General features: G+C 41.7%; 2 protein-coding genes across 3 annotated transcripts in view; both read right to left on the bottom strand.

Moving 5' to 3' along the window:
- Positions 1 to 1272: 1272 nt before the first annotated feature.
- On the bottom strand, positions 1273 to 5331 carry fgf6 (fibroblast growth factor 6). Its single transcript, XM_022750007.1, has 3 exons — positions 4986 to 5331; positions 4299 to 4402; positions 1273 to 1449 (listed from the first exon to the last, which is right to left on the bottom strand). The coding sequence occupies exons 1-3, from the start codon at positions 5329 to 5331 to the stop codon at positions 1273 to 1275; spliced, it is 627 nt and encodes a 208-aa protein (XP_022605728.1).
- A 1476-nt stretch (positions 5332 to 6807) lies between these two features.
- The window catches only part of slc45a3 (solute carrier family 45 member 3), a 31141-nt gene continuing 21036 nt past the window's right edge, over positions 6808 to 16912 (bottom strand). For both annotated transcript variants that reach the window (XM_022750013.1, XM_022750014.1), the window contains exons 3-6: positions 14367 to 14557; positions 13596 to 14259; positions 10314 to 10579; positions 6808 to 10222 (exon numbers count right to left, since the gene is read on the bottom strand). In XM_022750013.1, coding sequence (XP_022605734.1) covers positions 9779 to 10222; positions 10314 to 10579; positions 13596 to 14259; positions 14367 to 14557 — 1565 coding nt within the window. In that variant the 3' untranslated portion in view covers positions 6808 to 9778. The remainder of the gene's footprint in view (positions 10223 to 10313; positions 10580 to 13595; positions 14260 to 14366; positions 14558 to 16912) is intronic.

Raw genomic sequence — 16912 nt, 5'->3', positions numbered from 1 at the left:
GTGAAAGTCAAAAAGCTCCTGTCATCACTTTTGTGATAAAGTCAACATTTTCAAAAACAAATTAAATAAATAAGTGTGAACCATCAACAATAAAATATCTACAGATCAGAAGCACCAACTCAATTTGAACAGGGGGAAAACGCAACACAAAGCAGACAGAACTGGAGGACATTTTGCTTCATAGTGTCAGGTCTATGATATTCTGCTACACAGATGCCCCCTTGAGCACCCACAACCAAAGACAAAAAAAAAACCCTCTCAAATTAAGCAGCTCTCAAACTGAGCAGTTCCACATACATACTAAAAATAAAAGCATGCCCACACATTCAGTACACACTCACACACTCACTCTGGCCTGATGATCCAGCTACAAAATTTGTGAAAGTAAAACCTGGGATTGTCAAAGCTCCCTTGGACATGATGGGGGGGGGTTGAGTGCCGACTCTAAATCTAGCTTTCCATATTAACATGAGGCTCCACTGGGTCCTGTGCAGCATAGAGTCTCAATTACTTAATTGATCTAATTATGGAAAGAAAATAAAGTGGAGAAACCTCTGGCCCTCTAGGAATTGGGCCGGTGGTGTCTGAGGGAGTGATGACTTGCGTTTCATTCCTATTTCTGACTTGAGCACCACGTTTCTCGCATGCAAGGGTAAGGGGGCCGCAAGTCGGAATTCAAGGCACCGCCACCTCATGACAAAGCAAGAAAAAACCACCACCATATTTGCAAGTGCTCTAGTTGCCCTGACAGTGACAGACACAATCGAACATAACGAATGGTAAATGTCCAAGTTCTTGATGGATGACAAAAAAAAAACGTTTTCAAGGAAACAAACTGTAGAAATTTCATGCACACATTTCTCTTTTTCTTCTTCCTCTTCTTCTCAGGATATGGTGCTTTGAGGTAATAACGTATCCGTTTCATTTCCAAAGGGATGAACCGTCATCCACTGACAGGGCAAGGACTCAGCCAATTCCAGCAAGCACCCATAAAAACTGAGGGGACAAATGACGCCTCTCCATCCCCGTCATATCACAAAATGATGAAAATCATAAAAGCAGCAAAGAATGGCATTTCCATAATTTTCTAATACAAAGTAAGCTACCCAAATATACATATAAAGTTTGAATAAATACTATCAGATATAGTTGTATTTCTTTCTTTTACAGTCCATGTCGTCTTTTGTGTTTGTACGTACGTATACGGTATCTATGTTACCTGGGAAATAATCCACGTGTGCAAATAAGTTTGTTATTGCCAGTTTTTGCTCATCATATTCGGGGTAGGAAGTGCGTTACAGTCATGGCAGTGGTGGCCTTGTTGCCCCTCTTCACGCGGCCATGCTTGCTGAGTGCTATGTAGGAGCCTCTGTAAACCAGAGATTCATAGGCGTTGTAGTTGTTTGGGAGCAAGCTCTCCTTGAACTTGCACTCGTCATGGAAGACTGTCTGGAGAGGACAAAGACAGACAGTTTGCAGTTTAATGAACAGCTCAAAAAAGAGACAGTTTGTAGTTTGAAGCTTTGATGACAAAACATTAAAAAGCTCTTTAAAAAGATTTTGAGCCATGCACAAAAATATAAAGATAAATATAGATTAGACACAGCAGTGGGAACGACAAGTAAACATTTTGACAATGTAGAGTTCTTTGTTCAATCACCCAGCGGCACTGACTGCTCTGAAATATCAAAATACATCAACTGTTCTCCTTGGAAAAATAGGTATTAATGTGATCATACACAATAAGACAAATAATCTATTAAAACAGCTGATATTTAGAAAACAATTATCGCTAAACATGAAGCTACACAGGCAGACAGTTAGCTCTGGTTAAGTATAACAACAAGACGCGGCTAGCCTGGCTGTGTTCATAGGTAGATAAATCTGGCTACCTGGCACCTCCAAAGCTCACTAATTAACACGTTATTGTTCGTTTGATTAATCAACAGTCCAAATAACAACACAACCTGATTAGACAAACTAGATATATTGTGTTAGTTTGTGAGTTTTGGAAGTACTGGGTTGAACAGAGCCAGGCTAGCTCTTTCCCCCTGGTTCCTGTCTATATTGCTAAGCTAAGCTAATTGTTTCTTGGACCCTGTTTCATATTTAGCAGACACATATGGGGATGGTATCGAACTTCTCATCTACCTCATATCTGCAAGAAAGAACATACGTATATTTCCCAAATGTCACCCTATAATTTTAAATGAACCGTTTTTAAAAGTATAATCTTAAATAAATATTTAAATTATACAATTAGCGGTGAAATCACAGTAAGCTTTAATAAAGTTCTAAATTAAACTGTCAGGGAGACTTGTAACAGTGGTAACTATTTTCCTCATAAAGTACCTTTATATAAGAATAAGCTCTAAATATCTGCCACTATAAAGAACAACTGCTCTGCTATGCTGAGCTGACAGTGCATGACTCATACAGTGCACAGCAGCAAATACTGTCCGTCAGAGAGCATGTGGCCTAATTCAATCTCTTATCAGATCATCAGCCTGCTCACAAGCTAACGCTTCATCACTCATGACCAGATAACCGACGCACATTCTGTCTGTCAAACATGTTGGCCACAGCGAGCAAACCAGCACCCACGTGTCAGCGAGGCTCTACTGAACACGTTTCCTCCCCCTACCAGCAGGAACATTTATATATTAAGATCTGTCATTACTCTGGAAGAAAACTAATCCCATCTTCTAAAGGTTATCTCCAGTAATTCTAAATAAAAAAAAACGCCTTTTTTCTGTGATGAGGATGACAAATTCAAGTTCATGTGTGCTAGAATTGACACTTCAACCAAAAACAATTCCAGCTGAAACACTGGTTCTTTGTTATCAAACAACAAAACATAAAAACATCAAGATAATAAAATGTGGGTGCATAATAAAACTTGATTGCAACAAAATATCTGAATTAGAATTTGATGAAGTTCGTCTGGGGAAAAAAACTATGTATTAAGTATGTACAGCCATATTCAAGGTGTCAATTTACAACACGTGTGGACAGGTGACTGGGCTTTATATGTTCACATGTATTAACTGAGGCTGAGAATTGACTTTGGGTCTGTTTCCTATTTAATTTACTGTCACGTAAACCTGACGTAAAAATTTAGCTTACTCTTAAAAACTGCCGGCAGCAAGGGACTACACACATCCAACACATTCAGTAGCAGGATAAAATGAAGGCCTCTGGGAGCTTAAATTCACGCAACAATAAACGCCATTGATAAAAATACGCTGGTATTTTGTGGAACACTAAAATTTTATTTTATAAGTTTTAGCCCATTATTGCTGCTCTGAGGAATTTTCAGTTTTTAAGAGGGTGATTGTCTGTATTTCAGTCATTTAAAACATAATAAAACAACAAATAACTGTCCAAAAAAGCCAATTCTTTAACAATGGTGAGGAATACACAATCAATACATTCAGTCTTGTGTAGCTGTTGCTCTTAGACCTTGTATAAAATCCTTTATCTGAGATCCACATCAGTTTTATTAGGCTATAAAGACAGTCTCCCATCAGATTAGAAACAGAAAGTTTCCATGTTTTCCAGCCTGGGATCTACAGAATTACTGCTATACTGATGAAACTCAGTTGTTATATAAGAAAGTTGCAGGATAGGCACAGGGTATGAAAAATCCAGGAGGTGCTCTGCAAACTTAAGTGAGCACAAGTGCCGTTTGGTGAGGAGGCTGGACAACCAAAAAGCTGTGAGGAATGCTGACCAGGAAACTTAGAGACTGATGTTATTCCGTCAAACTTGTAAATGTTTAAGAAATGTATCTACTTTCTTCATGAAATTCACTAAAATTCAAACAGTCACACCTGAAGTTTCTGGTGGTTAAAGTCTGGGAGGCTGCTGGTGCTGCTGATGCGTGTGATGTGCACTGCACTGCGAAATAAGCGCTTTGCCATTAAAATCGATTTCCAACTCTGCTGACAGATTTCTTTGCGTCAGGGGGTTTTCCCTGCTCCTCACACACATGACCGCACTACAGGCGTGTGGACTGAGCCCTGCATCTGTTAACCTCATCATTATTTACCCATCGGCCACCAGGCCGAGCACACTTGCTTTAAATAGAGCTTTATAAATTCCTGATGAAATTAAAATATATGGATTTCGCAACACACATAATGGCAGATAGAGCAGGAGTCGAATCTCAAAATATGACAGGCAAATAAAAATAAATAGATAAAAACGCTGATCAAGCTGCAACGCTGTCCCATTTTTTTTCAGGATCCCGTTAACTAATATTGCTGGACAATAAATGAAATACTGTGCATACCTACCGTTCCGTATAACCTTCCACGGCTGTTCATTGCGACAAACAACTCACTCTTCACCCCGTATAGGCTCACCACTCCTCTCTCCACCGTGGAGATTTCTATTAGACCTGATTGGGACAAAGAAGAGGCCCATCACATTAGAGTCAAAATAATCATGAAATACCACCCGATGATCCCGGCTGATTCACTCTTATACCATGATGACTGTAGCATTGTGCTCTCTCTGCGTCTATGGGTGTAACCTTGCAGATTGCTGCGCAGCATGCCGAGCCTTTGTTCTGCATCTTTCACCCCATCTTACATTGGCATCCAGGCGCGTGTCAATTAAGCGCATTCTGGTTATTGCAATAATTGCAGTAATTGCATTGACGTGCACGGCCATTGGTCTCTGGACCGCCCTCACAGGGCTGCGTAAAAATAAGTTGTGTCTAAAAGCGTCCATACATTCATGTCATGGTTGAGCTTGGGGAAGAGGGGGAGGAAGGGGGGGTGTTCAGTACTGATGGATACTTGTTTTAATAGATTTGTCTTTGCCGTGGAGGAAATTCAATGCTCCCTATGAGCATTGATGACATATGATCATGCAAATTAATAGAGGGGATAGACTAGCCTGCTCATCACAGATCCATGCTTATTGACTCTGCCTCTCTTTTATGTCTATTGCATTACATTGGTGGAGGTAAAACTCACTGTACTGGTTTTCATTATGTACACCGTTTATCCTGCCGTCGGGGAGGATCTGAAGGTGAAACCCGATGCCCACGTTGCAGTAGAGCCTCCGCACTCTTTTGATGCCCAGCAGATAGTCACTCTCCCAGTTCAGCTCCGGTTTCTCCCCGGAGATCCCCAGCACAGAGCGGGAGAAGAGGGTCTCCCATCGTTTCTCCAGTAAAGTTGCATTTGTCCTGCTGCTCGGTAAAGGGTACGCTGACACGATCCCCAGCAGAAAGCCCAGGAGAACCAACGCGGTCAGCGTCCAGTGCGGCGTGCCGGCCTCGCAGGACATACTGACGAGGAACCTTTGCGCAACGGCCATCCGGTTTACCTTCGGACCACGTGGTCGAAATTAATGACCCTAAAAATACCGCTCTTCTTGTTTTGCTTCCTTCGGCATGCTGGCTGAGGGTTATTTTTGGAGCGCAGATCAGGGCTTTGGGCATGAAACGCAAGCCCCGGTGCAGAGGAGGAGAGGAGACGGGAGAGTGCGCGGCAGAGCTGGAGGTGATGGTGATGGTGATGTTGGTGGTGGTGATTACCATGTTTTGCAGCTCCTCCGCGCCTCTCTCTCTCACACACACTCTCTCTTTCTCTCTCTCTTCCCCCTCTCTGTCTCCCTCTCGGTAAGAGTTCAGAATAAATCCTTTACCACTCACCAAAAACCCTGTTTCAACCTTGCCAGGGATATCGCATCCCTAGATGACATCATGCTGACTTCACCGCTGGGATAATACAAGGGTAGAGAGGGTGCTGACAGCAGGAAAAATACCAAGTCTGTGGAGAGTTGAGGGGAATGGCCCACTGTCACTGCTGGGGTGGAAGGAGAGAAAGCTTATTGGTGGCGTACAGCGGCCGTGGGACGCGATGGGGCACTCGGGCTGCTCCCAAATTGGGTCGGTGGTCATATGTCTGTCAGGCCGCTTCCTTATTTAGAAGGAAGGTGTAAAAACAGGCCCACTTGTCACCGGAGACAAGTGGGCCGCCGTTCTGCTGCGCAGTTCAAGAACTTTCCCTCGCAAATCTGTGTTTTTCTGGCCCTAAAATCACATATCAGCTGGACCCAGGAGCCAGCGCGGCGTCCTCCGCCCCTCAGCCGCAAAGATCAGGGTTCAAGACTTCATTGTCGGCCAACTTCCGCCCTGCTGACGTGTCCTTGAGCAAGACACCGAGTCCCCCTGAACTGCACTGCGCGGCTGGGTAACGGAGGCCCTGAGTGGCATTTTAAAAAAAGTATCATATTTTTATAGGTACACTGTAACCCCTGCATTTCCTATGGTGGATTCGTGAGAACTGTGCGGAACAAACTGGAGAGGCCCGTCATGAAATGGCACACATTGTCAGCATGCCATTCCCTGCAACATGAAAGCCTATCGTCTTTTCCATGTAATAGATAATGCCACCAGCAGCATGCCCATGCGTCAGTGGGGCCAGTGCAGTTGCGTCCCAGCAGTCTCTCTTGCACACATCAGTTCCCCAACATTTCCAATGGATGGCACCATTTCCAAGTAATTTCTTAGACACTTGTCCACAGCCTTTACTCCTCAGTGTCTGAGACCCAGCTGCATTAAGTTTTATGGACAGTATACCTGCCAGAACACTGTCATATTAAGAGCCTGACCAAAGTGCGTTTCAAATTTAATGATTAACAATTATCTAAACAAAATCTATTGACCCCTGTTATGTAATATTCGGTTTTAAAGTTCAAATACTGTATTAAGTAATGACCAATAATGTACCCGTTTCTCAAAATTGGGAAGGTGCATGCTGTTTCACAAAATTACTCAAAGACAACATCTCATTGACAATGCAGTTCTTTTATTTTGTATAAAATCTATTTGGTAACTGCATATTTATACACAATCTAATGGATGTATAATGAAAATTAAATACAACTTTTTGTTATGGCTGAATGCATTTATGACAATGAAACAAGTGACTGAAATCTTGTGATTAAAAAACAAAAAAACAACCTGATTAATCACATTAGAATATGACGACTTCTGACCATTGGCACCTTTTTGTCTGGAACAGGACATTTGGTTTAGAGCAACAGGGACTGAAAACAACTCCACCTATCCAGTGAGAGTATCTGCAGTGTTTATCTGTTAACAATATAACAGATCTCTGATAAGGAGAAACAAGTGGTTAGATAAAGACCCAGATAAAGCAGTATTGACAAAATGACGAGGTTTCTTGTTTGCACCAACTGCACCAGAAAAACAAATCTGAGCTGTGTAACAGGAATAAAAATGGTCAACTATATGAATGAAGACCACAGGTGGAAACTTTCAGTATTCTCATCTGAAGCTGATTTGATACAAACTGACAGCAGACATCAGCAACAGGCTTCGTGATGTTAACAAAACTACAGGATAAAGTGGGTGATGTTAAATTAAATTATAGCTTTGAGGATGCTTCTATATCACATCTATACAAATAATTTATCTCTTTCACAGAAACAGCCTTCACCCTTGCACCTATGAAAGATGCCAAAGAGGCCAATAGTTTAATACATGCTATTTTGTAATAAAAGTATAATAAATAAATACATATGTACAAAAAATGTTTGAAAAATGTACAGGCACTTGTAAAACAACCTTTCCTGACACTTAAGGTTCTGCTTGGCAATATTTTCCTGTGCATTTAGGGGAGAAAATGATCATTTCTTTTTTTTTCTTTTTTTTTTTTTTTAAAGCATATGACTAAGCAGTAGTGTCAACATTACAAACAAATCCTCTGCTGTTTCTTTTTACTTCTCCCATGCTGAGTGCACCTCAGACAAAAAGATCCTTCAGGACTATTTGTATCCACTGAACCTAATTCATCACCTCTTGTGTGGGATCAAACAACCTGGATGGTGTTTGCATCAACGGGCCAATTTTAAAAGCTCAACTGAAGGCCACAATACATTGTAACATACAGCATCTTATGGGCAAAGGTCAATAGAGGTTATTCTAACCAATGTGAATGACTGGTGTGTGAGTTGTATCACTTTTCATTAGCCACACACTTAAATATTACTCGGTTTACTTTCTCACTATCTGTTTTCCATGTTATATATACACACACACACACACACACACACGCACGCACACACACACACCTCAACTCAACTAGCTTGGCCTTCAGCCCATCAATATACAGTGCCTACTCTCAGATCATTTTCAGTAACCAAACATTTGCATTTACTGCATGACTTTTTGGTCTTTTCAGGAATGGCTGCTGTGAAGTGGGCTTCTATCAGACATCACCCCCTGCATGTTTACTGTTATACAGCATTACACAACAAGCCCATCTGGATGTCCTAGATTGTCATTTGAGAATACAGTAAAACATGAGCTTTTAGGCCGCAGGGAAAGCGTTTTAACAGTGGCATAAGGACAGGATGAGACACTAACACAAGGTACTAACCTGAGACGACTGTCCTGATCAGTAGCATTGTTAGACAGGATGAGCAGTCCGCTAAAGAAGACAACTCTTGATTATCTAGAGAGAGGGCGTTTGATGCAGTATTCCAGTTCCAGTAAAAAATGAATTCTTAAACCACCACAGTTGATAACATCACCTCAACAGGTTGCATAACAAAATTCCCATAGGGATGTACAGTAAATTTGTATACAAAATATTAACAGTAAAACTGTTCATAAAGTAATAGGTTACACTGGGGGCTATTCCACCAATTTTACACACAACAGTCAGTTTACTTGTCACGGAGAGTACTTCTCAGCTTTCTCAAGCCTGACAAGACAACCGTGATGACGTCATAGTGATGTCAGCAGGGTTATCTTGACTACAACTATTTGACATAAAACCTTTGTTGCAAACTGGGGGCGTGAAGTTTGAATGATGACGGCATTTAAAAACCTAGACAGGGTCTAATGAAGGATGATATTAAGTTGTATGATGGGAAATGTAGGATCCAGCATTTTGGAGCTTGACCAGGTGAAAGGACTAAAAGACAAGATATTTTGATCATTCTGTCTCTTGCAAATTCCCCAACTGTGCAGAGTTGTAAGACTAAATAACTGGAGTACACCTTTGAGTGCGTTTTTCATCCTGGATGGAAAGGTTAAATGATCCTACTTGTAATGCTATTTTCTGAACGGGCAGAAACAATGCATTCATCGATCCATTCTGCCCTTATAGAGAAACACATGGCGTGCCTCAATAAGATGATGACCAGTCCCCAGACTTGCTTATTGATGCTGAAGATGAGTCTGTACAAGCCAATACTGTGTTTGACGTGCTGTTTTCAGTACTTAACAAACTGTAGATTTAAAAATTATGAACAGGGCCACAAAAAAACAAAAAATGTTAGTAGCTGTGTATCTGAGGTTGATGAGTTCTACAGTAAATGTGTTTGGTGGTACCTGAGGAAAACAATGGACAGAAAATGTGTGACGACAAAACATTTTTAAAGAGATTTCTATAGAATTCAATAGCATTCAGTACAGAGTACCACACCTGTCCTGGGCACACGCTGGGTGTTAACTCTTCAGGTGGCAGGTAACAAACCCTGCTGTAACACGGAAACTGCACTGGCAGATAACATGTCTCTTGTGATATTTTCTCATACCCTCTCTCATGCCCTGCCACATACTGACAAACACACACACTTCCTTGATGCAGAGCTTTCATAAAAGCAAGCACAAGGACGTAGAGCAAGGCATTCTGGGAACAGTAGTGCATTGCTGAGTTCAACCCATGGAACCTGAATGATTGATTATTTATGATTCCATCACTCCCACATCTTATCCACCTAATTCTCAGCTTTTGAGGTCCTTTTGGTCAAAGACAATTTGACTGGCCAGGTAGATGGCGACAGCACCAAAGATGGCCGAGCAGGCGATGTAGGCAGTGACAGACTGTGCGAACTGAACAATCATGCCCATGAAGAGGGTGGGGAAAACCTGAGAGAGGAGGAAGGTGCTGTCTAAGATGGCAAAGTCCAAACCCACGCCACGTTTCTCATACCCCAACTCTGCCTCCTCTTGTTCAGTGCCACCGGCGCTGTGAGATGAGCCGTTCTGGCTCTGTGGGCTGGGGTAGTACTCATAACTGTCCTGGTTGAGGAAGGAATGCCCGTATGCATCCCCGGTTTTATGGTTCAGTCCACCCTCCTCTTCCACTGGAGTCAAATACACAGAGTCTCGCTTGGGTGTAATACCATTTTTATGTATGCTTTTGGTTTTCCTTTTTGGCATATAGATCTGAAATGAAACAAGAAAAGAATCAACTTATCAATGAAACAGTTTGTCAACACACCAGCTGTATGTATAAAGATATTAGGTTTGTACTAACCTCTTTCTCCTTGTGATAATGGCAGGTGAGTGTGTAAGGCAGAGTCTGCAGCGTGGCGTATGCATAGCCAGTGAGAGCCGCCATTACAGTGACCAAGACCACACTCTTGGACAGGCAGATGACCAAAGCGGAGAGTGTGAAGCTCACCATACTGCTCAGGTAGACCCATCGTGAGCCAAAGTGGCGAACCAAGCGACTCATGACCAGGGAGAAGAAGGTTGAGGTAGCACACTGCAGGAAAAGGCCCAGACTGCCCATACGGATGCCTGAAAGAAAAATGTAGTTATTATTACAACAAGCTGCGACAATGAAGTTCAGAGCTGTAAGGGTGACTGCCATCGTTACAAAACTTTGTCCTATTTTATTGTCAGCACAGAAACTATCTGACATTCTTACCCTGGTGCAGTGTGAAAAGCTCTTTGGTGAGCTAGACATCCCTCTGCTCCAGCCAATAAACACACAGGCACAGATTCATTTTTGTCATCTACTGCATGGCATCAAAAGGTTTTCAATTCCCCAAATTAACATGTAAACAGTCAAATTAGTGACAGATTTTAAATCTAGTGATGCATCATGTCTTGTAACTCATAAAAAAAAAAACCAATATAAACCCAAAATGCAGGGTGTGAAGGTGGTAGATTCAGATAACTTAAATGATATGTGAAACAGTCACTAACACAAGAGGTAAAGACAACATTCTTATGACTATGCAACTTCTATTTATAAAGAAACACACTGACTGAATGTTTAGTTCTCCAATACAGAAAACATAGAGTTTTGACTTTTGACAAAATCCCAGGATGCAACAGTTTTCAGTCATAAGGAAATATTTGAGATACATTAAGTCAAGTATGGGAATGGAATTTCTCCATTTTTAATTATGTTTCCTGTTTATCCCCACATTTATCCCTTAATTAAGTTTTTGAGTTTTAGTACTAATCCATGGATGTCTGGACTGTTGCTTGTTTCAGCCTGCTATCAGCCCGATCTCTCAGCTTGCTCTGGGTGAACAGTGTGGGTCAGGAGTTCAGCAGCGGAGCACAGAATCACTTGTGTGAAAGGACTACATGGATCATATTACTCCGGTAAACCGAAGCTGCTGTGCCCACTTTACAAACACTACAGAAGCTAATGAGGACTGAAATTCAAGCCCATAGAGATATGGGACTGAGCCAGAAGGTTACTGAATCTGTGCACAGGAGAACTGCTGCAGGATGGGAAAATTACTGTATCTGGAATATGAGCTTCACAGATAAATACTTTGCATTGCAATCCTTCCCAATAGGAATGATGATCAGAAAAAGATGAAGTTATTGTTAAAAAAATGAAGCAAAAAAAAAAACTCCATGCTGCTATGAAACTAGAGACAAAGCAGATTAACTTTTGCAGAGGAACATCTGTAAGCTGAATGATGTGGTTTAATAACATCCGCTGTGTTTCAAATTAAACGAACGCAGCTCAGACAGACCTCAAAATTGTGTGCTTTGGCTGTCTACCTGGCTTGAATGAACACGTTCTTTGTGTGCCGATTCCTTGACATTAATTCTTTGTGAGTGTGACATTCCTCATGGTCCAGCAAGCAAAGGGAGCAGAGACAGAGGAAAAGTAAAAGGCAAACAAAGTAGGGAGAAAGAAAGAGGTGGAGAAAGAGGGAGGAGAGAAGAATGTGGATGGATGGATGAAAATGTGAAAGAAAGAGGGAGAAAAGAAAGATTGAGAACAAGAATTAGAGAATGAGAAAACAGGTGGATAATAGTTAGAAGGATTGATAAAATGAGAGGGGAAGCTGAAAAGTATATAGTTAAGTAAAGAAAGAAAGGAAAAGCCAAAAGAAGGGAGGGAAATAGGATGTAAGATAGGAAGTCTGGCTGAACAGTAAACAAAAGGAGACTTAGAACACTTGACTCACACATGGCCTGCTATGTTAATAAATCTGAAACTTCTCAACATGGGGCAAGATGATGTGCCTCACATCTTTCTACTTCGGCTTCATTCTTCCCGTCTACTGTTCTTTTTCAGATGTGTCTAATAAAATACACCAAAGAGAGAAGTTTTCCTATCATGCTTGGCCCTCTTACACCACTCACACAACAGATTTGTTAAGGTTTATCCTCTTTAAGACTGTCTATTTAGTCTAAAGGTTATATTTAGGTAGAATCTGACAACCAAGCATTTGCTTGGAATATAACCATTCAACTGCTTAGCAGGATTAGTGACAACCCAGTGATTTACAGAACAGGAAAGGATAAAGACTGTGTGTATTTGTTTACAATTCCTCAGGTGCAGGGGTTGAAGGTAATACCTGAAATACCCTGGATTGACTTGACATTGGCTTAAGCATAATTGCTCAAAGGATTTGTTAGTTGTTCAGTGGCATTACAAGCCAAAATGTTCATCACCTCATTTGAAGTCTTGAATCAGAGTCTATGTTAATGGTTTGTCTTTGCTGTATATGTCCTATACGTTGACAGAGGGCCAACATGAGGGCAGCAGGAAGGCATGTAGGCATGCAGGAACAAAGGCTCTGTCTCTGTCTTCCACCTGTGCCCGAGGAATGTGAGTGCATCCTGCCCAGCTGTGACAAGACAGACTGCACAGCCAGGATGGACCTTAAGCCAGCTATGTGGACAGGTGGTGGAGGTAAAGACATGATGATAAAAAGTCGGACATGACTCATGACGATTGATGATTGCTTCATGACATCCTACTAGGTAATGAAGTTATTTTGGCAGTTTTAACGGACAGAGTTGGAACAAAATCAATATGAACTTCCGTGGACAGATTAATGAAGGCACCGACTAGCGTTGAACGATATGCAAAAACATATTATGATTATTTTGGCAGATGTTGCGATTGCTGTATGAGCCACAATTTTAATAGGAATGGTCATTTTTGCATTTCACAGAAAAAAAATTAAAATGATGTGATTTTTGCTGTACCATGTTCCCTAACATCTGTAGTATATGTATGATTTGTAGGTCAGGCATCTCTATAGCACCACTATGGATTTATATTACATTTAAAAAAAAAGGTATGTTGTGACACATTTAACCTTTTATCAGAAAAATTGTAGCTTCCATGATTTGGATATTGCACTTGGCCTTATTGCGATTTGGGTAATATTTTGATTAATTGTGAAGCCCTAGCACCAACACAAACCAATATCCAGTGTGATTACCACAATTAGCTACCAACACATTTAGATAGATATTATTTGAAGACAAGAGAAATAAGCTCACATAACACAAATCTTAAATGTAATGTACAAAGAGGAAGTCTGACCTTCATTGTATCTCTGCCTGGACACACTTCCTGGTAATGCACTGGGCACACCCTCATACAGGCCTTCCCCCACAAAGTCTGTGTAGAAAAGCATAAAAGACATGACAGCCATCCAACTGCAGAGCTGAGCCACACACAGCTGCCTCATCACTCGTGGGACATGGCAGTAGCTCCTGTAGATGGCCGGGGTCATGGACCAGCATGTTCTCAATAAGCACAGCAGGGGACCAGACTTCAGCAGCCTCAGCTGGCATTTCAGCAGGTAGCAGCATGAGCGCGGCACGCCACACCGACCGGCCTCCATTGGACTAGCCCCAGACTCCAGTAAAGATCCAGACCCTGCTATGCCACCGCTGCCAAAAGAGGGTTCCTCAGACACCTTCATGGTGATGAGCACGCTGCAGATGAAGATGAGGATGAGGAGGGAGAAGAGGCACTCAGCCTGGCCTCCTAGGTAAACAGAGAGTAGGCCACGACTCCAGTCCAGCGCAGGTAGCAAATAACCCACACATCCTCCCAAGCTGACCATGAAGGAGAACATTGCGAAGGCTTGGCCACAGTCCTCCTCGTCCCGGTACAGGTCAGACAAAAGAGCCTCCAGTGGCGTGAAGCAAACTTGTCCACAGAAGTCAAGAAGTCCAACGCCAAGGATAAGGAAGCCCACCTGTAGCAAAAGCATAACCATAACCATGATGGAAAACACAATCAGTTATCTTGTCCTGTGTGCTCTATTCAACAAAATGACAATCAAACAACAAACAGGTATGCTACCTGCAAGGTGCGCCCACCCCAGGTAAGGCGGGCAGCCAGGACGTCTGCGTGGGGAATGATGAAAAGTGCCAGAAGGACTCCCAAAGACAGCAGCCAGATGAAAGGCCGCCTTCTACCATAACTGCTGTTGCAGTGGTCACTGGCTGAGCCAATCAGAGGGATAAACAGCAGGCCAAGCACTGGACCAATACCTGTGAACAGAACAGTCAAACACATAGGAAGTCAAAAACAACACTATAAACCACAGAATCTGTAGAGGAGAAACACCAAAGATGGTGTACGTGGACAAAGGAAAAAAGAAATGTGAACAATACAATGTGCACAAAAATATAAATTAACAATCACTGAAACAGAAACAATAGAAAAAGATATATTTTCTTCATAAAACACTGTCAAATTTTTAGGTATGAAACCTGAAATCACACATTGCCCTTCCTTATTTTACTATCAGATGGTACCTAGACCAACAACACACGTGTACTGTGTAACATCTCTGCTGAGATTTAGTGGCTTCCAGCAGCTACTATGACTGGTTGGCTGGGGTCTTTCATCTCATCCATTTACTAGTGCTGTCTGTTCATTCTTGTTGCTGTCCGACCAGGGGGCGTACAGCACGTGCCCCTCTGCATCATCACTGACTGCTAGTGATGATTCTTACAGATGGCCTGCTGCCTGAAGGTAACCCATCATCAGCTCACCGCCAACACATGGCCAGGTCTGGCTAATTGGAACACACCATGGCACAATGGTTGTTCGCATACAGACACACACACACATTATCTAAAATGACCAGATCTTGGGGCTAGAGTTTGACATTTAAAGGCACCCTGTGGAGCTTCCATTACAGATAAGACACTCATTTTCATTCAGTGTTTCTCATTAAAACGCCCTCTGTGTAAGGCTGAATTCATGCCTGTTCTCATGCCTATGCTCATAAACACAAAATACAAACAATACAAGGAGCTGCTCATCAAAACACTGCTCTATACCACAACTAGGGGTAAAAGAAAAATTCAGTGAAGAAGCATGGCTGAAATACTTAGATCCATTTGTGTTCCTTCTACAGTTTGTCAAGAAACTGAAACAGAGAAAGTGAGACTACACTTGTGCCTAAACTGTACTCCAAAAACCTTCATGTAGGAAACAGACCAAAAAAGCAGGCAGGTAATCTGGGACATAGATGAGCACAGACAGAGAGACAGGCAGGATATCTGAGAAAGCCAGACATGTCAGACAGGCAGTCATCCCCTCCAACACATTTCTTCCTGCTGCAGCTGTGAAGGCCCATCATTACAATCCTCACCATCTACAGCTGTAAGACTGACTGTCTCACACCAACACGCTCCCCAATCAGTGCTGCTCACTACATGCAATACACTACATCATACACACACACACACACCAAAGCATGCTTTCTAGCTCTTATTGAAAGACACACATACACAAATGAGTCTGCTGCCTAACCTAACCCACACATGGTCTTAACCCAATATAAAATGTGTCACATTCCACAATGTGTTTTGTTACTTAAATACAAACCTAAATATACTTTAAAAAAAAAAAAAAAAAAAAAAAAAAAAAAAAAAAAAAAAAAAAAAAAAAAACGAGTAATGGACACCTTGGTGCTAAAAAGCACCAACTATCTTCTCCTCTAACAGAGAGGAAACTAGAGAAAGAAAGTAACAACTGGAGGATGAAGTAGCCAACAAATGGCTGTTAGATAAAGTAGAAAGCAGCCATCTGAGAACCTGACACTGCTGCTCGGGGAAATTAGCTTTAAGCCTCCCAAGACACAATATCTATCTTCATTCAAATAACACTCAGGCACTCCATTATAATACAGCGAGATGAGAATTAGGTTGAGTGCCATTTCCAGATTGGCTTACAGTGCAGTCTGTTTGGGAGGAACTCTACAATGAAATCATTTTTCTTCATATCACCAGCAGCTGTTAGAGAGAAGCGAGAGCAGAAGTGTATATTGTTTAATCTTTATACTTGAATAGTCACTTGTCATCCACACCAAGCCTTTTGGTTCGGTGGAATTGTATCTGTTTAGTCACAAGACAATGTCTCAAAGAGGCGCCTTTAGTGAAGACCATGTGAATGCCATTTAGCCTGACAGGATGCAACTATTCACATCACTTACAAGTAAACTCAGTTACAGTGTGCAAATATATACCATATGGATGATGCTAATTGTGTGTATGTACACACATGCCACTCATTTGTGAGCACCAAGATGACCGTTTTCAAAAAAGAAACCTGTCTGTCTTAATGTTTTCATTACTTGGGGTTCCAAATAGTTTTGGTAAATTCTTACAAAATATTATCAGACTGAAAGGTCAAGGGCAACTAGAACCACAAATATGAACAAAGAAGCTAAATTGAATTATACGTGAGCCAGACATAATGGTGCGGTCATCAGCAGCACATACTCCAGAGTGTGTTTGTAGTGTGTATATCTGCTGTTGCACACAATGAGCTACTTTTTCAAGGCTCTTCACAGAATTACTGGGTATGATAGTGCATGATCAGTAAAATGTTTT

This window comes from Seriola dumerili, unplaced genomic scaffold (genome assembly GCF_002260705.1).
Source record: "Seriola dumerili isolate Sdu_G_001 unplaced genomic scaffold, Sdu_1.0 BDQW01000147.1, whole genome shotgun sequence".
Lineage (NCBI taxonomy): Eukaryota > Metazoa > Chordata > Actinopteri > Carangiformes > Carangidae > Seriola > Seriola dumerili.
The sequence above is the reverse complement of the archived record's forward strand: the minus strand, read 5'-3'. Positions and strand labels throughout refer to the sequence as shown.